This window comes from Mustelus asterias, chromosome 10 (assembly GCF_964213995.1).
Source record: "Mustelus asterias chromosome 10, sMusAst1.hap1.1, whole genome shotgun sequence".
NCBI classification, from domain to species: Eukaryota; Metazoa; Chordata; class Chondrichthyes; order Carcharhiniformes; family Triakidae; genus Mustelus; species Mustelus asterias.
Window position 1 is genome coordinate 57,808,450 of NC_135810.1, and position 21,596 is coordinate 57,830,045.

The window sequence follows — 21,596 nt, forward strand, 5'->3', positions numbered from 1 at the left end:
CCAAGTCTCCATTCACTGCATCAGGACTGGAGAGTCCCTTGCAGGCAAGGTCAGAGAAGCCGGCCCATAGCCTTTGAATATTTTTAAGGCAGAGCTGGATAGATTCTTGATTAACAAGGCTATCGGGAGTTGGCTGAAGTTACCATCAGATTAGTCATGATCTTATTGAATGGCAGAGCAGGCTCGAGGGGCTAAGTTGTCCAATCCTGCTAAACCATTTTTACAAAATGATTTGTGGATTTACTGGAGTCCTGATTATATGCTGCAGATATCATAAAATATCAAAGTTAGCTCCCCACCCACCTCCGCCAGAGTCCCTTCAGTCACTGGGTTTCTACAATGGCTACTTCCTGCCCCGATATTAAACTGCTGCTGGAATGTTATGGCCGCTCACCCGTGGTGGTGAATGGGGATTAGGCTGGACGCCAAATTCTCCAAATTCGCTGCAGCGGGAGCGTGGTATGAATGGCCAGGAAGAATCGCAACCGTAATCTTTGCGATCTTGCTTTTGCTGTTGTGACAGAAATGTTTCCTGACCAATAGCCAGCTGTTCTTTTTATTTGTAGACATTGAATCAATGACCTAAAACTTCCCACAAAGCCTCCTTCTTAGTGTGTAGCTTAAAGCAAATTCAGGCCAACTGCAAACATTCCTTCAACTTTAGGCAGTCTCTTCCACGCTGAATGTTACCTACTTCAAGTGAGTCTACCTCTCCTCCTTTTACAGTCACAATACATTAGTTTCCAACCAATTTTACACGGTGCATTTCAACACAGGTAGAAGCGCCTCACTTTCTGCTGCACAGGGACTAAACTATATCTGACGCAGCCATGTGCTGATGAGGAATCATAACTACAGGGGTTAAGCTATTCATTGGCGTTTAGAATATATTACTTGGACGCTTTCTTATATTCAGTCTTGATATGTAGGCGTAACTAACAAGGCCAGCATTTGTTGCCCATCGCTGATTGCCCGTGGCAAGGTGGTGGGGAGCCGCTTTCTTGAACCGCTGCAGTCCATGTAGTGTAGGTACACCTACAGTGTGGTTAGGGAGGAAGTTCCAAGATGTTCATCCAGTTGCGTGAACAGCTATAATGCTATCTAACATGAATGTGCCGTGATGTTGATCCCATAAAATCTGTTATCTGCAACTTGGGACCAGCCCCTGACAGCCATGTCCAATACTGCTTCACCAAGGCTGCTGGTCTCAGTTTCTAAGGAACTCTGACTAGAAACATCCATGAAGAGGATAGCTGATTATCAATGAGTGTCATTAACCTTCTTTTCCATGAATCATGGAACATTAAATCACCATGTCTTCCACTACTTTAGATCCAACAGTTGTTTCCTTTGTCTAGGAACAAGACATTAACCCAACTTACAACACCCAACCAGAAGAACAGGCTAGATGTGATATTGTTGTTGGTATGGTTTGGGAGGTGGATGTGGGGACAGGTAGCCACTCCACTCCTATCAGAAATCAGTTCCCCACTGGATAGTAACCCAGAGTCTGGGAATCGGATTTTCTCTATCAAGGTGGGCATGTCCACCTCAATGTAATAGGCCCCATCACACGCAGATTTTGCTCCAAGGAGGCGAGGGCAGGATTGTATCAGGCCTTCTGACCCAAGAAGCAGATCAATTATGGCCACGGCAGCGGGCAAGTTTAGTGGCTGCCTGGTTAGAAGGCCCAGTTGTTTCTATAGCTTTTAGGCATTCTAAACTCAATCCTCACATCCCACCCTCATTTTCCCTCCCCTATGCCCCTCATATAATCTATGCCCCCCCCCCCCTTGCTAACACATGTCCCAACCCATCCCCCATGCCACCTCATATCCCCATGCCAGCTCCATGCTGCCTTATACCCCCATACCTCTCCATTTGACCTCAGACTCCCTAAGCTACCTCCATAACTACTCACCCAGCATCCAACATGGGTAGACTTCAAGAGCCATGTAGAGATGAAGAAAGTAAATTTCTAAAAAGTCAATAGAGCTTTCGCTCAATTTTTTTTCTGTATCAAGCGTGTATTGTTCATGAAACCCATTCAAAGATTTTAAAGCTCCTTCAGTCATCAATCTGTCATGAAACCAAACAAACTTTTATTCTGTAATCACATCAAAGACAGTTAATTATTCAACAACACTTAGCAAATGTCAACAATCAGCTCTATTGAAATTGCAGGAGAAGATGGTAAGTTTTTTTTCTAAGCTACACCTGATGGCCTGACAATCAAATGAGTCCAGCAGAAACTGATTACCGGCTGCAGCCTGTTTTTCTTCACATTTAAAGTGCAAGGGGTCTAATAATTTCAGATCGTGACACTTAAACAGACTATCTCCACCTCTGAAGTGTGTTTGCATCTTCCCCGTTTATTTGTGACTCCCACAATGTGGATTAAGGCCCTTTGAACATTGAAAATGGGGTCTGTTTGAACTCAGCACTAATCTCAAATGGTGCTGCTGAGTTTGGGTCTTCCACCTGTGTGACTGACGTCCTGCCCCCTCTCCGCTGTCAACAAAAATAGGAGCAGGACATCTGCACCTGGGTCCCGCCTGCCATTTTTAAAGCTCTCTGGAGTCTATCTGGCTTCATGAAAATCTGGCCCCAGAATGCTTGCCTCTATTCACTTTAGACTGATAATATGAGCATTTTGTTAATTTGTGTACAATAATTCAAATAACTGAAATGGTAATTAGTGCAAGGTAGCTGGCATAGCATCCAAAATTCACGAGGCTTTATGGTTTCTGAAATGTTAAGATGTGTGGTAAGTAGCAGATCTGTGCTCCTTATCACAAAAACATTACTCACATTTTTCTTTGGCAACACAGGAATCCTTCTACAAATTCAAGCTTTCTAGCAGGGAGATTCACTCTCAGGAGGTGTGCATTTTAGAATTTCAGGCCTGGGCTGCACACAGTATTCCAACCAAAATAATGGGAAAGTCAAGCACACCAGAATCATAGAATCCATAGAGTCCCTACAGTGCAGAAAGAGGCCATTCGGCCCATCGGGCCTGCACCGGAGCATCTGGAGGAAACCCACACAGACACGAGGGGAAAGTGCAAACTCCACACAGTCAGTCACCCAAGGCTGAAATTTAACCTGGGTCCCTGATGCTATGAGGCAGCAGTGCCAGCATGCCGCCCAGAAACCCAAATTACTGAAAGGTATGTCGGTGAATGAGGACCCCACCGGAAATACGTACGCCAAAATCTTGCTGCCGTTTACACCGGCCAGATCTTACGATCCTGCCGACGGTGTACTCCCCCCCCCCCTTCCTGATGGCGAGTGGTGCATACAACGGGAAACCCCGTTGACAACAGCAGGACCATAAGACCCTGCCGCTAACGAGCGGCGCACTGCCTCCCGCTGCCGCGAAACACACCATGGAGGGGGAAGAAAATCCCCCCCATAGTCAGAAAATGACCCCTCATAGTCCTGGTCCCATTCCGTTGAACTTGATGCACGGCAATTATAACTAATTTGCTGGTTCTAAACACAACATTGTCTTCCCATTTATAACATATTGTTACCAAAAAAAATTGTGTCCTTTCCTCTGAAATGTAGCACTTGTACTTTACCACGTCATATTTCTTGAATTACAGCTAGTGGAAACGAGAAACCATTAACAAATGTCAAATGGTTCATTTCCCGTTATTCGTTCATTTAATTAACATAATTTATTCAAATTACTCATTGGATTGGTTGACTTTTAGTTGGTGGTAGATTTCTGTTGGTGAAAAACAAATGCCTTTCCTTTTAGCAGCAGCTATCAGTGAGATAGAGACTGGGGTTAGACTACACACAATTTCTCTGAGCAATCGCATGGTAGGTTGTTGCAGAAGGTTAAAATCTCACGGGATCCAGGGTGAGGTAGCTAAATGGATACAAAATTGGCTTCTTGAAACCAGAGAGTGGTTGTAGAGGGTTGCTTTTCAAACTACAGGCCTGTGATCAGCGGTGTGCCTCAGGGATCGGTGCTGGGTCCACTGTTATTTGTCATTTATATTAATGATTTGGATGAGAATATAGGAGGCATGGTTAGTAAATTTGCAGATGACACCAAGATTGGTGGCATAGTGGACAGTGAAGAAAATAATCGCCGATTGCAACGGGATCTTGATCAATTGGGCCAGTGGGCTGACGAATGGCAGATGGAGTTTAATTTAGACAAATGCGAGGTGATGCATTTTGGTAGATTGAACCAGGGCAGGACTTACTCAATTAATGGCAGGGTATTGGGGAGAGTTACAGAACAAAGAGATCTAGGGGTACATGTTCATAGCTCCTTGAAAGTGGAGTCACAGGTGGACAGAGTGGTGAAGAAGGCATTCGGCATACTTGGTTTCATCGGTCAGAACATTATATACAGGAGTTGGGACATCTTGTTGAAGTTGTACAAGACATTGGTAAGACCACACTTGGAATACTGTGTACAGTTCTGATCACCCTATTATAGAAAGGATATTATTAAACTAGAAAGAGTGCAGAAATGATTTACTAGGATGCTACCGGGACTTGGTGGTTTGAGTTACAAGGAGAGGCTGGATAGCCTGGGACTTTTTTCTCTGGAGCGTAGGAGGCTGAGGGGTGATCTTATAGAGGTCCATAAAATAATGAGGGGCACAGATCAGCTAGATCGTCAATATCTTTTCCCAAAGGTAGGGGAGTCTAAAACTAGAGGGCATAAGTTTAAGGTGAGAGGGGAGAGATACAAAAGTGTCCAGAGGGGCAATTTTTTCACACAGAGGGTGGTGAGTGTCTGGAACAAGCTGCCAGAGGTAATAGTAGAGGGAGCTACAATTTTGTCTTTTAAAAAGCATTTAGACAGTTACATGGGTAAGATGGGTATAGAGGGATATGGGCCAAATGTGGGCAATTGGGATTAGTTTAGGAGTTTAAAAAAAAGGGCAGCATGGACAAGTTGGGCCGAAGGGCCTGTTTCCATGCTGTAAATCTCTATGACCTCGTGACTATGACTCTATGACTAATCAATTTGATATGTTAGGATTTTTCTCATGTTTGTTGTTTTCTGGGTTGAATTTTTATTTACCTGACCCACCTGCAGCACAGGGAGGGTGTGAAAGCTGTAGAAACATAGAAGTGAGATTCCCCCGTATGCTGCGGAGATTTAAAACCACTGCAGGCTGTGACTTCATCAATTGTTTCCCTTCCCTATGGGCAGCAAGGTAGCATAGTGGTTAGCACTGCTGCCTCACAACGCCAGGGACCCGGGTTCGATTCCCAGCTTGGGTCACTGTCTGTGTGGAGTTTGCATGTTCTCCCCGTGTCTGTGTGGGTATCCTCCAGGTGCTCCGGTTTCCTCCAGAGTCCAAAAATGTGTGGGGTAGATGCAATGACCATGCTAAATTGCCCCTTAGTGTCCTGGGATGTGTAGGTTAGAGGGATTAACGGGGTAAATATGTGAGTTTACAGGGATATAGGGTCTGGATAGGATTGTTGTCAGTGCAGACTTGATGGGCTGAATGGCCTCTTTCTGCACTGTAGGGATTCTATGATTCTATTATTCCCAGAAACCAAGTCTAATTGACAGTCGGGCCAGGAGACAGTCAGAAACGTTTATCGGACAGGGACCTCCCTGTCTGAAGAGGTCGATTCAGGTTGAGGAGTTAGGGGTGTCAATAATGGAAGGGTGTGGTCAATCTGAGGAGGAGTCCATCATGCAACTGGGGCAAGGAGGGTCCATCAGGTCCTGGAGGAGAATGAAGGGGTCAGGGGGAAGGGGTCCTGGGAAATGGGGAGCTTAGGGTCCTGGGTGTTAATGGGTGGAATCAGTGTCCTGGAAGGGGTTATGGGGAGGAGGGAGGTAAGGGTCCTCAGGTGGAGGAGAATGAATTAGAGGGCTGATGAGAGGAACTCAAGTCTGAAGACGATATTAGGGGCCTGGTGGAGGAGTGAATCAAAGATCTTTTGAGGCACATTGGATGATGGTGTTGGGGGAGTGGGATTTGCCCAATTGCGTGGATTCTTTAGGCAGGCATACCGGATCCATGAGATAGGGATGCTTACCTCTTGGATCTGCTAAGTCCTCAGCTAGATGTAGCTGCTTTCCCTGAGGCTGGAAAACCCAGCCAACTGCAGTTAAAACTGAGAAGCTGAATAACTCATAGCCACTTTGGAGCTGGTTGGGTACCTCGCAGCCTGAGTTAAAGCCATGTGGACTGTTGGAGGCGGGTTTGAGTCAGGAATCTGATTTCCCTGCCCCAACCCAAACTTGGCCATCTCCTTTTAGCTTAAGATTCACCCTTTTTTTACACTCACATATTTAATTATTAAAACAACTTTTATATTCATTGCCAAGATAGAAAAATGAATTTTTGGTCATTTGGCATATGGGAAAATGCTGAAAAACATTTGTGACTTCACTAGAGATTTGAGAGGAAATCCTCACTCCACCCCACCACCCAGGTATGGACATTCCATTGTTATACCGCCCAATGGCCATTTTAACAGTTATTTGTTGGGTGGTTGAGGCACCCACCTAACTCAGCAGACGCATCATGAATATGAATTAGGCTCCCCTGATGTCAGCCAGACCTCAATTCAATTTTAACTGTCTGCTGATCAAAGTCCACCGTGGAACTTCCACTTGATAAATGCTGAAAGTTTGCCTGTTCTTCTGTCTCCTCCAGCAATCCTTTGGGTGACTTTATACTCAGCTAATTAGGTCACCACAGAAAAGAGAAGTTGAGCACAGCGTACACACTGTTTTTCGTCGGTTCAGTTTGACATTGGGGGTTCTGCAGCAGGCATTAGATTCCTGATTCAAGGAGCCTACAACCAGCCCTGAAATCTGAGGTCATTGGCCATGAAGTTACCAACTGGTGCAGATCTGAGGTCATTGGATGCTGTTGATATTGCCAAGAAATTTGTCCCTCGCAACATCTCCAATAGAAATGCCACCATGACTGCTCCCCACTCCCACATGCTGTTTTTGCTGAGATTGAGGGAGTTTTCCCATCCCGTTTGCCAGGGAAATTGTAGCAGGCAGGGGGCAGACCATGCAAAGGTCTGTTGACCTCGGGTGGAATTTTCCAGTTTTGGGGCGAGTGCGGCTGGAAAATCCTGCCGTAAATATTTATGAGTGAGGAGGACAAAGAGCAGGAAAGTAGGCTTGCAATGATTATCTCCAATGGAGTTAGCATCTGAACAGACATGATGGACCAAATGGTCTCTGTGAAAAATTCACTGATTCTTATAGTGGAGTATTTTTGTTTTTTTTACTGAGAAAGTTTGCTAGTACAAGATTTTAAGTAGCTCTGAATGAATGATACAAGTGCGCATTATTATCAGTTTCCTGCAGCTTACTACATTAATTCATTGCCTCCTCGCACGCCACAAAGTCCATTTAAATATTGCTCTGACACTGCTGAGCTTCTTTTGTTTATGATCTTGAGCACTAACCTTTTCAGTAACTGGTGTCTTAGTTAAATTATGATCAAGAGTTTTGAAGTTCATTAGCAGAAGTCTTATTGATTCTTTCTCCAAGTGCTGCATCTACAGGGGATTAGTGTGAATCTTGCTGTACTGAACAGCTCACTTTAATGTGCTATTTAGCAAGTTCTTCAGCCTCACCAGGGATGCTTGTTTGTCTCGGGTAAGGATCCCTCACTAATATCAGATGGTCATTCTGACTCAGATTTATATCCTTTTTAGGATATGGTCCCTCTGCTGTCTGGAAGATGTACCCAGCTAAAGAAATGTCGCGATGACCAGACATCATGGCTTTTGCTCCACTGTGGCCTTTAAGCTCTCTAATTGTACTATAGACTGAGTGAATTGGTCTAATTTTGATGTCCCATATCCTAAAATAAATTACAAACATTTAATAGATCAGTAAAGATAGGTTGAGCCCTCCCTCCCTTGGTATTAGGCCTGGAACATAACTTAATGTAACATATTGCCCTCTCAATTTAAAGCTAACTCTCATGACATCTCAGTAACTGGCGAGAACTTAATCAAACATAGAAAATGCTGATCCTCAAAATCAAATTAATATTATGTATAGTTCCTAGTTTACTGTTGAATTTACCCTTTGTTATTTAAGTGCATCTTTGAATGCACCTTACAAAGTGAGGTTAGGTTAAGTCAAGGTTGAAATAAGAGATGGAGCTGTAACCAGCCAGAAACATGTGCATTATTTATTTAAACTCTTAAGAATTTATTTATTCCCTCTAAACATTGTATCATGCCCGAGATATACAGTGATACTGTTCTCTCCTGCTTCGTATCGTGCCAGTACCGATGTATTTATATCACATCGTGATAGAGCAGATATAACACAAAGTCAAATAGCTTTTCCACCAAGTCTTTCACTTTTTCTGTCCCTGTAGTTAATTATGCCTGGGACTGAACCAAACGTTCAAGATGGAATTATCTCCTCTGCCAACTCTGTGCATTGTACTATTTTATCACTGCCCATGTTAACGTAGCACAGAGCAGCAATCGAACTTGGAACCATGTGGTGCGTTTACTCACTGAACCATTACTAGAGCTAGTACCATTCTGGATTAGTAGAGAATATGTCCTTGCTCTGCATGAATCAATTCAGCACATTGGAAGCTTTTGTCTTCTAATTTCGGGTTCCGTTCTCTTCTAGTGTTTTTTGAGTGAGTCCACTTTCTATGAACCTGTTGGACCAATTTGTTTTTGACTTGTTTAGCAGTTGTGTCATCATGCTGAATTATATCTGAACACATCTATTTTCCTCAAACTCCATCTTAACATAAAATATTGATAGATCTGGGAAGTTTTTATGTAGGAAGCATGCAACAACTGAACTGTTTAGTGGAAAATGGTTAGCATAGTGCGAACGGCCCTACTCATTAAAAATATTAGAGAGAAGCATTGTGTCCTTATCCCATGCATATCATTACCCCTACTACAGTTGCCAACTCTGGCTGGATGTAACTCCTGGAGATTTCACCACCTGTCTCCAACTGCCCCGCACAGTAACTGGCCTGTTCCTTCTGGCTTCAATACTTTTATGAATAGGAAATGAAAGTTTTCAAAGAAATTGAAGTAAAAAAACAGTTTTGTTTTTTTAGAGATTTTTCTCCCAGAGTTGCTCACTGCAGTGTTGGGCAAGCCTGGAGAATTGGTAACCTTAATCCCTGTCTGAAACAGTCCTCTATAAATACATTCCGGTAAAGAAGACTGGGCTATCATGTTTCACAAATCCATTTTTCAGGCTCCCTGGCCACCACAAAACAGGAATCTTCATATCAATCCATTGGGAAAATATCTAAACCAAAGGTACGTCTTTACCTTCTGCAGTCATTAAAAGAGTCACAAGGTTTGTGTGAGAAATCACAAAGAGCAGTATTTTAATACTAATTTCTTTTGGAACCATTATAGCCTTGCTGGGTATGGTTCCATAGGCTCTTGAACCTTTTTGAACCTCGACAGTGAGTGCAGCAGAGCATTTAACTGAAGGTGCAATCAGTTGGATCCAACCCCATCTTTCTTTGACGTTCACACACACTCATTTCCAAAAGACGTTACTGAAAAGTGGGAATTCTCAGTCACTTTTCTCCCCTCCACAGCAGGCATGGGCAGGTGGGTAGAGCAAGAATTGAGGCCAACTCTCTCAGCTGGAATGAGCTGACCTCCAGCCCAGGCAGAGTTCAGACTAGAAGATTAGGGTTGGGGTATTGGATAAACATTCAGATCCGGCTGGCTCGGCACAGAACAATCACAACAACATCTTCCAATCTCACTTTGCCATTAGCTTCTGACTCAAAGATAGCAACAAGAATTTCAAATTTAAACAAGTAAATTGTACTCACTCAATTTTGGCCAAGTTCTGACATGAAGATTCGGCTGACCTCAAAATGATTTGTTGAGGGAGTGGGGGCGGGGGTGTTGGTGGAAGTGGTGTCATGTCCCCACCAACCCTCCCCACTGGCCCCACCACTGTCCTTTAGTGTCTATAGTTCTCAGTTTCATCATTTGTTGCCTTTTTGCTCTATGTAAAATTTGCCTTTCGACATACAAGCTCTGGGGTTTGAGAAGCAATGCGTTGGCCCAGAGAAAAAAAAATCCTTCTTGTCGTGCAATTACTTCCCCAGCATGAAATAACGTAATTTGCATGATTCTGCTTTCCCCCACCCCACCTTTCTAATATCTTACTTGCTATATACCTGCTAACATCTGTGTCAGTGAAGCATTTTGCGTTGCCATGTACAACTACAACTTTCCTTCTTGTTCAGAAATGTCTTGTGCTCCTACTTTACAACAATATTCATGCTTTAACTTTGTCCGCCTTCTTCCAGACCTCCTGCCAGGTCGTCCTCTGAGTCGTGAAGACAGTGCTGAAAAAACTGCAATGCTTTGTGCCTACTTTACAAGCTAGGGGGTTTGGCCTCCCCCATGAACAAATGTGGTTGCGTCACTTCATGATGGTGTCTACCTGCACTTGCAGACCCTCTTCATTCAAACTGGCTTGGCGCTACAACCATTTAGCTCATTTTAACCAGCAATAGTGTGTGCTCCGCTGCAAGCTTTTCAAAATTTGTAGAGATCGAATGGCTCTCGCTGCTTTAGAAGCGCAAAAAAGATCTTTAATGCTGAAGTACCGCAATTGGCTGATATTTGTCTTTTCCACTAATGACCGCAGTTCACTCTCGGTATCTATGTGCTTTGCTCAGATTTTGGTACAGTGGTTGCAAAAGGCTTTTTGGTCGTTTTTTTTTCCGACCAAAAATTATGTTGGTCCCTGACTTAATAAATAATTCTCAACAAAACAGTTGTAGAAGTCCATGTTTTTCTTTCACAGCGATCAATTAAAAATAGGCACCGATTTTTAAAAAAATCTTGTATGCAAAGATAGCGCAAAGTTCCATCCATGATTCTTCTTTTATAACTGGCACTGGGGAAGCTCGAGCTCTTCGTGCACACGATAAGCAGACTGAATGTGAAATTACTATATTGCAAAATTGACTCCGGTATGAAAATCTCCTCCATTTTAGGCTGAAAATGGAGCTAAAATATTGGTGCGCAAAATTGGGTGGAATTTACCATTTCATGCTTCCGGCACACAGAGCATTGTGCCTGGTTCGTGGATTTGTAAAATCTATCTTTTGAATCAGTGTGCTCTGTATATGATAACATTTACCAGGGGGGTGTTAAATCCGGATGAGATATATGCAAACCATATGTTACTTGCAATGAAGTTTGACAGATAATATTGCCAGGCATCAGAAGGTTTTTCTCCCTGACGGCAACTTTCAGGGGTGTTATTTTTTTTCCCTGTCCTGACTTCCTACAGTCATCAGCTAATACACTCCCCTTTTGTTATTTTTTTAACCAAATTTACATTAGAAAGTTTTTGTAATGATGGGATGTTTTCAGTAGGTTAACGAGAGACATTGGAGCCTAAAGAAGTCAATGGCAGCTGGGTGTACCTGTATACCCAACTGGCACTGACTTTTCCCAGCTCGTCTGCTTCCCAACCTGCATCAAGGTTGGCTTGGATGCTAATGGTACAGGGTTCTCTATGAAGGCAGTCACTGCCACTCCCATAGCTGACATCTTCAGAGTGGCTCCCTGCAGAGAGGGGAGACCCAGAATCAGGGTCTGAAAAATTGAAATGAAAATAAGGACTTCTCCTGAGAGGTAAGAGATATTTAAATTTTCTCTTCTAAGCATTGTTTAGCTAGGAAACGTATTTTAAATTGAAAGCACCTCCCCACGTTTTCTTTCTCAAAGTAACATTGTATGAAAGCGTACTTCTTGTAATATAAATGCCTTTGATCTTGCCACATAATCTCACATGACTTTTGCCTCGTCAGAGCCAAAGTGCTGATGCCTGGCAACATCACATTTTATCTCTCATTATATCTCCTCACATAAAATGTGACTTACCAATATGTTTAAGAGACAGCGGCTTATCCATTTACACATTCAGAGGAAACTGAATTTGGAAACTGAGAAAAGTGAGATCAAACAAAATCCAACCAATGTAGATGTTGGTTTGGATCATTGTGAAGTATAAGTCTGTAAACTAAACAGTGATGGACGTTGGATTGAAAGGTCAGTCGTTGAACAGGCAATTATCTTTTGTTTTTCAGCCCGAAAGCTAAGGAAATTCAGTAAACTAAAGAACATCGGAAACAACTCATCTTCTCTGCAGTCCGAAATGACACTATCTAGTGTCAGTCCAGTTGCAATGCCAAAGGTCTCATTACACTCAGCTCGAGGGGTCCAGTTCACGCCGACACTCGTTTCCATTTTACAGATAATTGAACCCGAAGTTGTTTATGCAGGCTATGATAACAGTCAACCAGACTCGCCTAACTATCTGCTAACCAGCCTGAACAGGCTATGTGAGAGGCAACTTGTAGCTGTTGTTAAATGGGCCAAATCTGTACCAGGTAACCATATGAGTTTAAGTGATAAAGTTCCAATCATTAGACAACATAGTGCACACTACACTCTTTAATTCCTTTGTGGTGATATTTATGGTCATCAAGGTGATGGGTTTAATCGCTGAACAGCAGAACACACTTTTGAGTTTACTGTCACCATTGAGTACTCATAGATAAAGTAAAAGCAGATGCCTGTACTTACTTGATCTTAAATTGTGCCTGAATCCTTAACCTGAGTGGAGCATCTCCTACTTACAACAAAACGATATTCTGGTTTCCCACATCAACTACGAGTGGAATTCAACTCACCATACAATCCATTTTCCCAAGCAATTTGTTTCTATGCCAAAGGTTAAAATTGGCCCTCCTGTGTTCATTGCAAATGTTGTTAAAGTTCCCGTACCTGGAGAAATTTCTGTTTAAGTATCAATTCCTAAGAATGCATACGTGAAAACAGATTCGCTCCTGGATGAGTAGCAGAGCATATCAAAGCAGCAAAATACACTGTCAAAGAAGTATAGATGGAGTAGGAACAGGTCTTGTTTTGATCCCCACATCATGAGGGAGCAGCTGAAAACTGTGTTGCTGTGAAGCACATTTGATAAAAGCTAGGGGGCCTCCCACAAGAAGGACAGAAATATTAGTGGGTGCATTCATACTGGGCTGCTCTCTGATGCCTGGCTGAGAATATATTCGTGGGAGTTTTGAAGAAGACTTCCTGGCTTCCTGCTGTTACTTCCACAGCTAAAATGTGACTGTCAACCAAAGGAAATGGGACAAAATAAAAGGATCGTACCCTTATAAAAATAATAAAAAGCGTAGAATAACATTTTCCTTGGAGATGGACAGTAATCACACTTGCAGCAGAATGTTATGAATAATGTCAAATTCATAAATTTCACAAAATCCTATTGAATTTTTTCAGGCTTTAAAAATAGGTTACATGGTTCCTAAATAACAATTTCCAAACCGTAAAGCGAATACAACATTATAGAACAGTTTTGTCATTCAGAGAAAGAGAAATATAGAATGTAGTTGAAATAATTATATGCTTGTTAAAAGAAGAACCAGTGATCCCTTGAGGAGTCACATTCACAGGGATCATGGGAAAATAAGGCTATTTAATGGGGGTGTTGCCCACTAGGCCCCATATCGTCTCCTCTCAGGAAGCCCCAGCGTATTAAGTACCAAACAAGCAATTAACTGAACAATGCTAGGAATTCCCTCATGGACTCCGGGGCATTAATCTGGAACCCCCCCCCCCCCTCCCTCCCCCCACCCCCAACCCCCCCTCCTCCCCAGCCAGGGACTGCACACCAATCACAAGCCATTATCTGTGCATTACTTGGAAGCATCACCAAGGGACCCAGGCCACAGCTGAGTGATGGTATGATGGGGGTTGTGGGGTGGGGGAGGGGACCGGGGTCACAAGGGGAGAGTGGTCAGCAAATAGGAGCAAGGCATGGCTCACAGCAGGCCCTGCTCCTCCCAATGGTAGGTCTCCCGATCAGATACTGAGTGCTTTGAACGAGGAACCCCACTTGAAGGTTGCAAGCAAACGAATCATGGACTGATTTCCGGATTTTCCATGGGCCGATTGCTCCCTGCTGCTGGCAAGGGTACCAACTGGCAATGGGGTGAGAGGATGTCTGTGAACCTTCCCATCCTAATCTTAACCAGGACAGAGGTGGGAAAGTGGCTGATTCCCCACCTGTCAAAATAAGTGCCCTCCTCATGACCAAACTCACCTTACAGGAAGGCATTAAATTCGGCCCTCTATATATTATATATCTGACCCACACTCTCGGCATCGATCCCTTGCTGGGTGTACACGTTAGCTCTCTTTTTATTATTCATTCATGGGATGTGACCGTCGCTGGCTAGATCAGCATTTATTGCCCACCTCTATTTGCCCTGGAGAAGGTGGTGGTGAGCTGCCTTCTTGAACCGCTGCAGTCCCTGAGGTGCAGGTACATCCACGGTGCTGTCCGGGAGGGAGTTCCAGGATTTTGACCCAATGACAGTGAAGGAATGGTGATGTATTTCAGAGTAGTGAGTGACTTGGAGGGGAACCTCCATGTGGTGATGCTCGCTGGTGTCTGCTGCTATTGTTCTTCTGGATGGTAGTGTTGTGGGTTTGGAAGATGCTGCCTAAGGTACCTTGGTTCCTCAGTGTATCTTGTAGATAGTACATACTGCTGGCAATATTCACTGGTGGTAGAGGGATTGAAAGGAAGTAGAGAGTACTTTATCACGCTCTTGACTTGTACCACGTAGATTGTGAACAGGGCTTTGGCGAGTCAGGAGGTGAGTTACACATCACAGGATTCCGAGCCTTTGACCTGCTCTGGTGTTTATATGGCTCGTGCAGTTTAGTTTCTGGTCAATGATGTTGATAGTGAATTGCTTTCATGAATTCAAAGGTGTTAATTTATTAAGAACTGCTGCATTTAATGATTTTTATTGATTCTAGGCATTATGTATTAGTTTCCCATTACAGTTTAAGTTTGCACTGTGCTCAGAATACATGAAGAATATAAGAACCAGAAGCAGGAGTAAGCCACATGGTCCATCACATCTGCTGTGGGCCTATGGGGGGCGATCACTGGGGGTGGGGGTGTCCCGCTGCCACTCTGCAGTCAGAATCAGTGGGGGAGGGAGGGAGGCCAACAATTGGGGCTGGCCTTTGAGGTGTTGGGGGTGGGGAACCTGCTGGGGGGGGTTTGGGCCGCCGGGGTGGAGGTGGGGGGGTTCAGGTTAGGACTGTCGGATTTGGGGGGGCTAGGCATCGTTGGGGTTGGTGCTGGAGATCGGGGCGGGCCAAGAGGAGGAGTGGGGTCGAGGCTGGGCATGGTTGGGAGGGGGCCAGCGATCGGCCCGTGGAGGGGTGAAGGGCCGGCGACGTGGGGTTGGCTCGTGATCGGGAGGCCGGCAGACAGGGGCCACTGCGCATGCACCGATCTTGGCGCTGAGAGATCAGTGCATGCACAGTGGCCTGCTCAGCACTATGCTGCCGGCCTCTCCAGCAGGAATACCTGATTTGTTACGTGATTCACACTGGTGCACTCAGCAGTGCACAAAGTGTGGGAGATTCTTCTCTGAACTTCCACTGAAAAAACCAACGTGATTTACTCCAGTTTTCATGCGAATTCAACACTTAGAATATTTTTGGGAGAATCCCGACCAACATTTCCAATTGATGCTGCCAGTCCCACTGAGTGTATCCAGAATGTTCTAGTTTTGTACTGGTTTATATTGCAGTTGGTTGAAGTTGACATGGGGAGATAGAATTGAGAATGGGTTTTGAAGTGTGTTTTGTTGGACTTTCATTTCAATTTTTAAACTTTAAAATTTAGTTTTGTTAAATTCAGAAGTGTGGTTTACCTTGCTGAATGGCTTACCTTTCTCAGTTTAAGCTGAACAAAAATATTTCATCTACTAAACTTAATAAGAACATAAGAACATAAGAAATAGGAGCAGGAGTAGGCCATCTAGCCCCTCGAGCCTGCCCCGCCATTCAATAAGATCATGGCTGATCTGACGTGGATCAGTACCACTTACCTGCCTGATCCCCATAACCCTTAATTCCCTTACCGATCAGGAATCCATCCATCCGCGCTTTAAACATATTCAGCGAGGTAGCCTCCACCACCTCAGTGGGCAGAGAATTCCAGAAATTCACCACCCTCTGGGAGAAGAAGTTCCTCCTCAACTCTGTCTTAAACCGACCCCCCTTTATTTTGAGGCTGTGTCCTCTAGTTTTAACTTCCTTACTAAGTGGAAAGAATCTCTCCGCCTCCACCCTATCCAGCCCCCGCATTATCTTATAAGTCTCCATAAGATCCCCCCTCATCCTTCTAAACTCCAACGAGTACAAACCCAATCTCCTCAGCCTCTTCTCATAATCCAAAACCCTCATCTCCGGTATCAACCTGGTGAACCTTCTCTGCACTCCCTCCAATGCCAATATATCCTTCCTCATATAAGGGGACCAATACTGCACACAGTATTCCAGCTGCGGCCTCACCAATGCCCTGTACAGGTGCATCAAGACATCCCTGCTTTTATATTCTATCCCCCTCGCGATATAGGCCAACATCCCATTTGCCTTCTTGATCACCTGTTGTACCTGCAGACTGGGCTTTTGCGTCTCATGCACAAGGACCCCCAGGTCCCTTTGCACGGTAGCATGTTTTAATTTGTTTCCATTGAGATAGTAATCCCATTTGTTATTATTTCCTCCAAAGTGTATAACCTCGCATTTATCAACGTTATACTCCATTTGCCATATCCTCGCCCACTCACTCAGCCTGTCCAAATCTCTCTGCAGATCTTCTCCGTCCTCCACACGATTCACTTTTCCACTTATCTTTGTGTCGTCTGCAAACTTCGTTACCCTACACTCCGTCCCCTCCTCCAGATCATCTATATAAATGGTCAATAGTTGCGGCCCGAGTACCGATCCCTGCGGCACGCCACTAGTTACCTTCCTCCAACCGGAAAAACACCCATTTATTCCGACTCTTTGCTTCCTGTCGGATAGTCGGTCCCCAATCCACTTTAACACACTACCCCCAACTCCGTGTGCCCTAATCTTCTTCAGCAGCCTTTTATGGGGCACCTTATCAAACGCCTTTTGGAAATCCAAAAACACCGCATCCACCGGTTCTCCTCCATCAACCGCCCTAGTCACATCTTCATAAAAATCCAAAATGTTCGTCAAGCACGACTTTCCCCTCATGAATCCATGCTGCGTCTGATTGATTGAACCATTTCTATCCAGATGCCCTGCTATCTCTTCTTTAATAATGGATTCCAGCATTTTCCCTACTACAGACGTTAAGCTGACCGGCCTATAGTTACCCGCCTTTTGTCTCCTTCCTTTTTTAAACAGCGGCGTAACATTAGCCGTTTTCCAATCAACCGGCACTACCCCAGAATGCAACGAGTTTTGATAAATAATCACTAACGCATCCACTATTACCTCTGACATTTCTTTCAATACCCTGGGATGCATTCCATCCGGACCCGGGGACTTGTCCACCTTCAGTCCCATTAGTCTACCCAGCACTGCCTCTCTGGTAACATTAATTGTATTAAGTATTTCTCCTGCTGCCAACCCTCTCTCGTTAATATTTGGCAAACTATTTGTGTCCTCCACCGTGAAGACCGACACAAAAAACTTATTTAAAGACTCAGCCATATCCTCATTTCCCACTATTAACTCCCCCCTCTCGTCCTCCAAGGGTCCAACATTCACTCTAGCCACTCTATTCCTTTTTATATATTTATAAAAACTTTTACTATCATTTTTTATATTAATTGCTAGCCTAGCTTCATAGTCTATCCTTCCTTTCTTTATCGCTTTCTTAGTCTCTCTTTGTTGTTTCCTAAATTTTTCCCAATCACTTGTTTCTCCACTATTTCTGGCCACTCTGTACGCAGCTGTTTTTATTTTAATACTCTCCTTTATTTCCTTCGTTATCCACGGCTGGTTTTCCCTTTTCTTACAATCCTTGTTTTTTGCTGGGATATATTTTTGCTGAGAACTGAAAAGGATCTCCTTAAAAATCCTCCACTGTTCCTCAGCTATCCTACCTGCCAGCCTGCTCTCCCAGTCTACCTTAGCCAATTCATCCCTCATCCTATCATATTTCCCTCTGTTCAAACAGAGGACACTGGTTTGGGACCAAACTTTCTCCTCTTCCATCTGAATCAGAAATTCGACCATATTGTGGTCACTAGACCCAAGAGGGTCCTTCACAATAAGATCCTTAATTCTACCTACCTCGTTACACAATACCAGATCCAAAATAGCTCGTTCCCTCGTCGGTTCCGTAACATGCTGTTCAAGGAAACTATCCCGACAGCATTCTAAGAACTCTTCCTCCATTCCACCCTTACCGACTTGAGTCTGCCAGTCAATGTGCATGTTGAAGTCCCCCATGATTATTGCCGTTCCGTTTTTACACGCATCCCTTATCTGCTTGTTTATAGCCCTCCCTACCTCAACATTATTATTTGGGGGCCTATATACCACACCTACTAGTGTCTTTCTCCCTCTACTATTCCTCATCTCTACCCATAATGATTCCACGTTTTGTTCCTCAGAGCCTATGTCATCCCTCAGTACTACCCTGATATTATCTCTTATTAATAGCGCGACCCCACCACCTTTTCCTTCCTGTCTATTCTTCCTAAACGCCTGATACCCCTGGATATTCATCTCCCAGTCCTGGTCACCTTTCTGTAATGGCCACTAGATCGTACCCACTTGTGCTGATTTGCACCATCAACTCATTTACCTTGTTCCGAATGCTTCGTGCATTCAGGCCAAAGTGTCCTTATTCCAGCTTTTATCTGGACCCGCTTTGATGAGTCGCGAACACCCTCTCCCTCTACTCCCTTATCTAAATTACCGCCTTCATTCACTTGCACCCTCTCCTCTACCATTAATTTTGTAATTCTCCTTACCCCTGCATCGGTTGATGAAGGAAGGGCCGTGGATGTCGTCTATATGGATTTCAGTAAGGCATTTGACAAAGTCCCACATGGCAGGTTGGTTAAGAAGGTTAAGGCTCATGGGATACAAGGAGAAGTGGCTCGATGGGTGGAGAACTGGCTTGGCCATAGGAGACAGAGGGTAGTGGTCGAAGGGTCTTTTTCCGGCTGGAGGTCTGTGACCAGTGGTGTTCCGCAGGGCTCTGTACTGGGACCTCTGCTATTTGTGATATATATAAATGATTTGGAAGAAGGTGTAACTGGTGTAATCAGCAAGTTTGCGGATGACACAAAGATGGCTGGAATTGCGGATAGCGAAGAGCATTGTCGGGCAATACAGCAGGATATAGATAGGCTGGAAAATTGGGCGGAGAGGTGGCAGATGGAATTTAATCCGGATAAATGCGAAGTGATGCATTTTGGAAGAAATAATGTAGGGAGGAGTTATGCAATAAATGGCAGAGTCATCAGGAGTATAGAAACACAGAGGGACCTAGGTGTGCAAGTCCACAAATCCTTGAAGGTGGCAACACAGGTGGAGAAGGTGGTGAAGAAGGCATATGGTATGCTTGCCTTTATAGGACGGGGTATAGAGTATAAAAGCTGGAGTCTGATGATGCAGCTGTATAGAACGCTGGTTAGGCCGCATTTGGAGTACTGCGTCCAGTTCTGGTCGCCACACTACCAGAAGGACGTGGAGGCATTGGAGAGAGTGCAGAGAAGGTTTACCAGGATGTTGCCTGGTATGGAGGGTCTTAGCTATGAGGAGAGATTGGGTAGACTGGGGTTGTTCTCCTTGGAAAGACGGAGAATGAGGGGAGATCTAATAGAGGTATACAAGATTATGAAGGGTATAGATAGGGTGAACGTTGGGAAGCTTTTTCCCAGGTCGGAGGTGACGATCACGAGGGGTCACGGGCTCAAGCTGAGAGGGGCGAAGTATAACTCGGACATCAGAGGGACGTTTTTTACACAGAGGGTCGTGGGGGCCTGGAATGCGCTGCCAAGTAGGGTGGTGGAGGCAGGCACGCTGACATCGTTTAAGACTTACCTGGATAGTCACATGAGCAGCCTGGGAATGGAGGGATACAAACGATTGGTCTAGTTGGACCAAGGAGCGGCACAGGCTTGGAGGGCCGAAGGGCCTGTTTCCTGTGCTGTACTGTTCTTTGTTCTTTGTTCATCCTCCCCCCCATCAATTAGTTCCTTGATCCTAGTCAACTCTTCTAGCTCCCCTCCCCCCAACCTATCTAGTTTAAATTCTCCCCAGTAGCCTTAGCCAAAATTCACAGAGAGGAGTCAAATGCAAGCAGACTGGTTACTTAATTTACCATTTTTGGCTAAGTCTTCACTCAGAACCTATATTTATTTTGTTCAGTTTTACATTCCACAAGAATATGCACGTTACTTTCAAAAATAAGATCAACTGTTTAATTCTTTCTTTATCCCGTCAATAATCTGATTTTTGCTTCTAATTCTCATGAAGTATATAAAATCCTATATTATTACAAAGAGAGAGAGAGAGGATTCAGATGGTGGTAATAATTTACTTCAGAAAAACAGCATGATGGATAAAATGGAGGGACTGATTTCATTGTGGACATGGACTGCAGGAAAGCCTTTGACAAGATACCATCTGGGATATAATGAGAAAGGAATAAGGTAAAATTGGTTAGAAGGTAGAAATGAGTACAGGAGTTAAGAAAACTTTTTCAGAGTGGTTAGTAGTGGATAGTAATCCACAGGATTCAGTTCGGGGACTACTTCTATATCACTGAACTAAATATAGGCCTGGAATGATTGGTGCAAAAATTTACAGCTATTCCACAATCAGACAAGGTTAGTGATTGTGACAGAAACTGTACAAAAGGGGCTGAAGGGGCAGAGGAACAAGAAGTGTTACTATGATTATAGAATCATGGAGTTGTTACAGCACAGAAGGAGGTCATTTGACCTGTCAAGTCTGTGTTGGTTGTCTGCAAATGCAGTTCACCTACTGCTACTCCCCTGCCTTCCTCCCATAGCCCTACAAATTTTACTTTTTCAGATAATGATCCAATTCCCTTTTGAAATAATGATTGAATCCGCCGACACCCACATTCTCTAGCAGGATTCCCGACTCACTACATAAAAACATTCTTCTTCATGTTGCCTTGGCTTCTTCCGCCAATCACCTTAAATCTGTGACTTCTGATTCTCGATCTTTCCACCGATGGAAACAATTTCTCCCTATCTACTCTGTCCAAGCCCCTCATACCTCTATCAAATCTGTCTGTTTGGAGTTTGCACATTCTCACCGTGTCGTGTCTGCGTGTGTTTCCTCCGGGTGCTCCAGTTCCCTCCCACAGTCCAAGGATGTGCAGGTTAGGTGGATTGGCCATGATAAATTGCCCCTTAGTGTCAGGGGAATTAACAGGGTAAATATGTGGGATTACGGGGATAGGGCCTGGGTGGGATTGTTGTCAGTGCAGGCTCAATGGGCTGAGTGGCCTCCTTCTGCACTGTCGGGATTCAATGAGGATTCTCCTCTCAACCTTCTCCAGTCTATCTACATAACCAACTTTCCTCATACCCAAAACCATTCTCATAAACCTTTTCCACACCCACTCTAATGCTTCACATCCATCCTAAAGTGTGGTGCCAAACCAGTGTTTTAAATATATTTATCATAACTTCCTTGCTTTTGTATTCTATGCCCCTATT

At 44.2% G+C, this 21,596-nt stretch overlaps 1 protein-coding gene across 3 annotated transcripts in view; it reads left to right on the top strand.

Annotated features, from left to right (window-relative positions):
* LOC144499613 (progesterone receptor-like) overlaps nucleotides 1-21,596 on the top strand; it is a 314,135-nt gene that overhangs the window by 218,764 nt on the left and 73,775 nt on the right. For 2 of the 3 annotated variants that reach the window (XM_078221768.1, XM_078221769.1), the window contains one exon: nucleotides 12,096-12,398. The exons of the other annotated variant lie outside the window; for it this stretch is intronic. In XM_078221768.1, coding sequence (XP_078077894.1) covers nucleotides 12,096-12,398 — 303 coding nt within the window. The remainder of the gene's footprint in view (nucleotides 1-12,095; nucleotides 12,399-21,596) is intronic. 3 annotated transcript variants of the gene reach the window in all.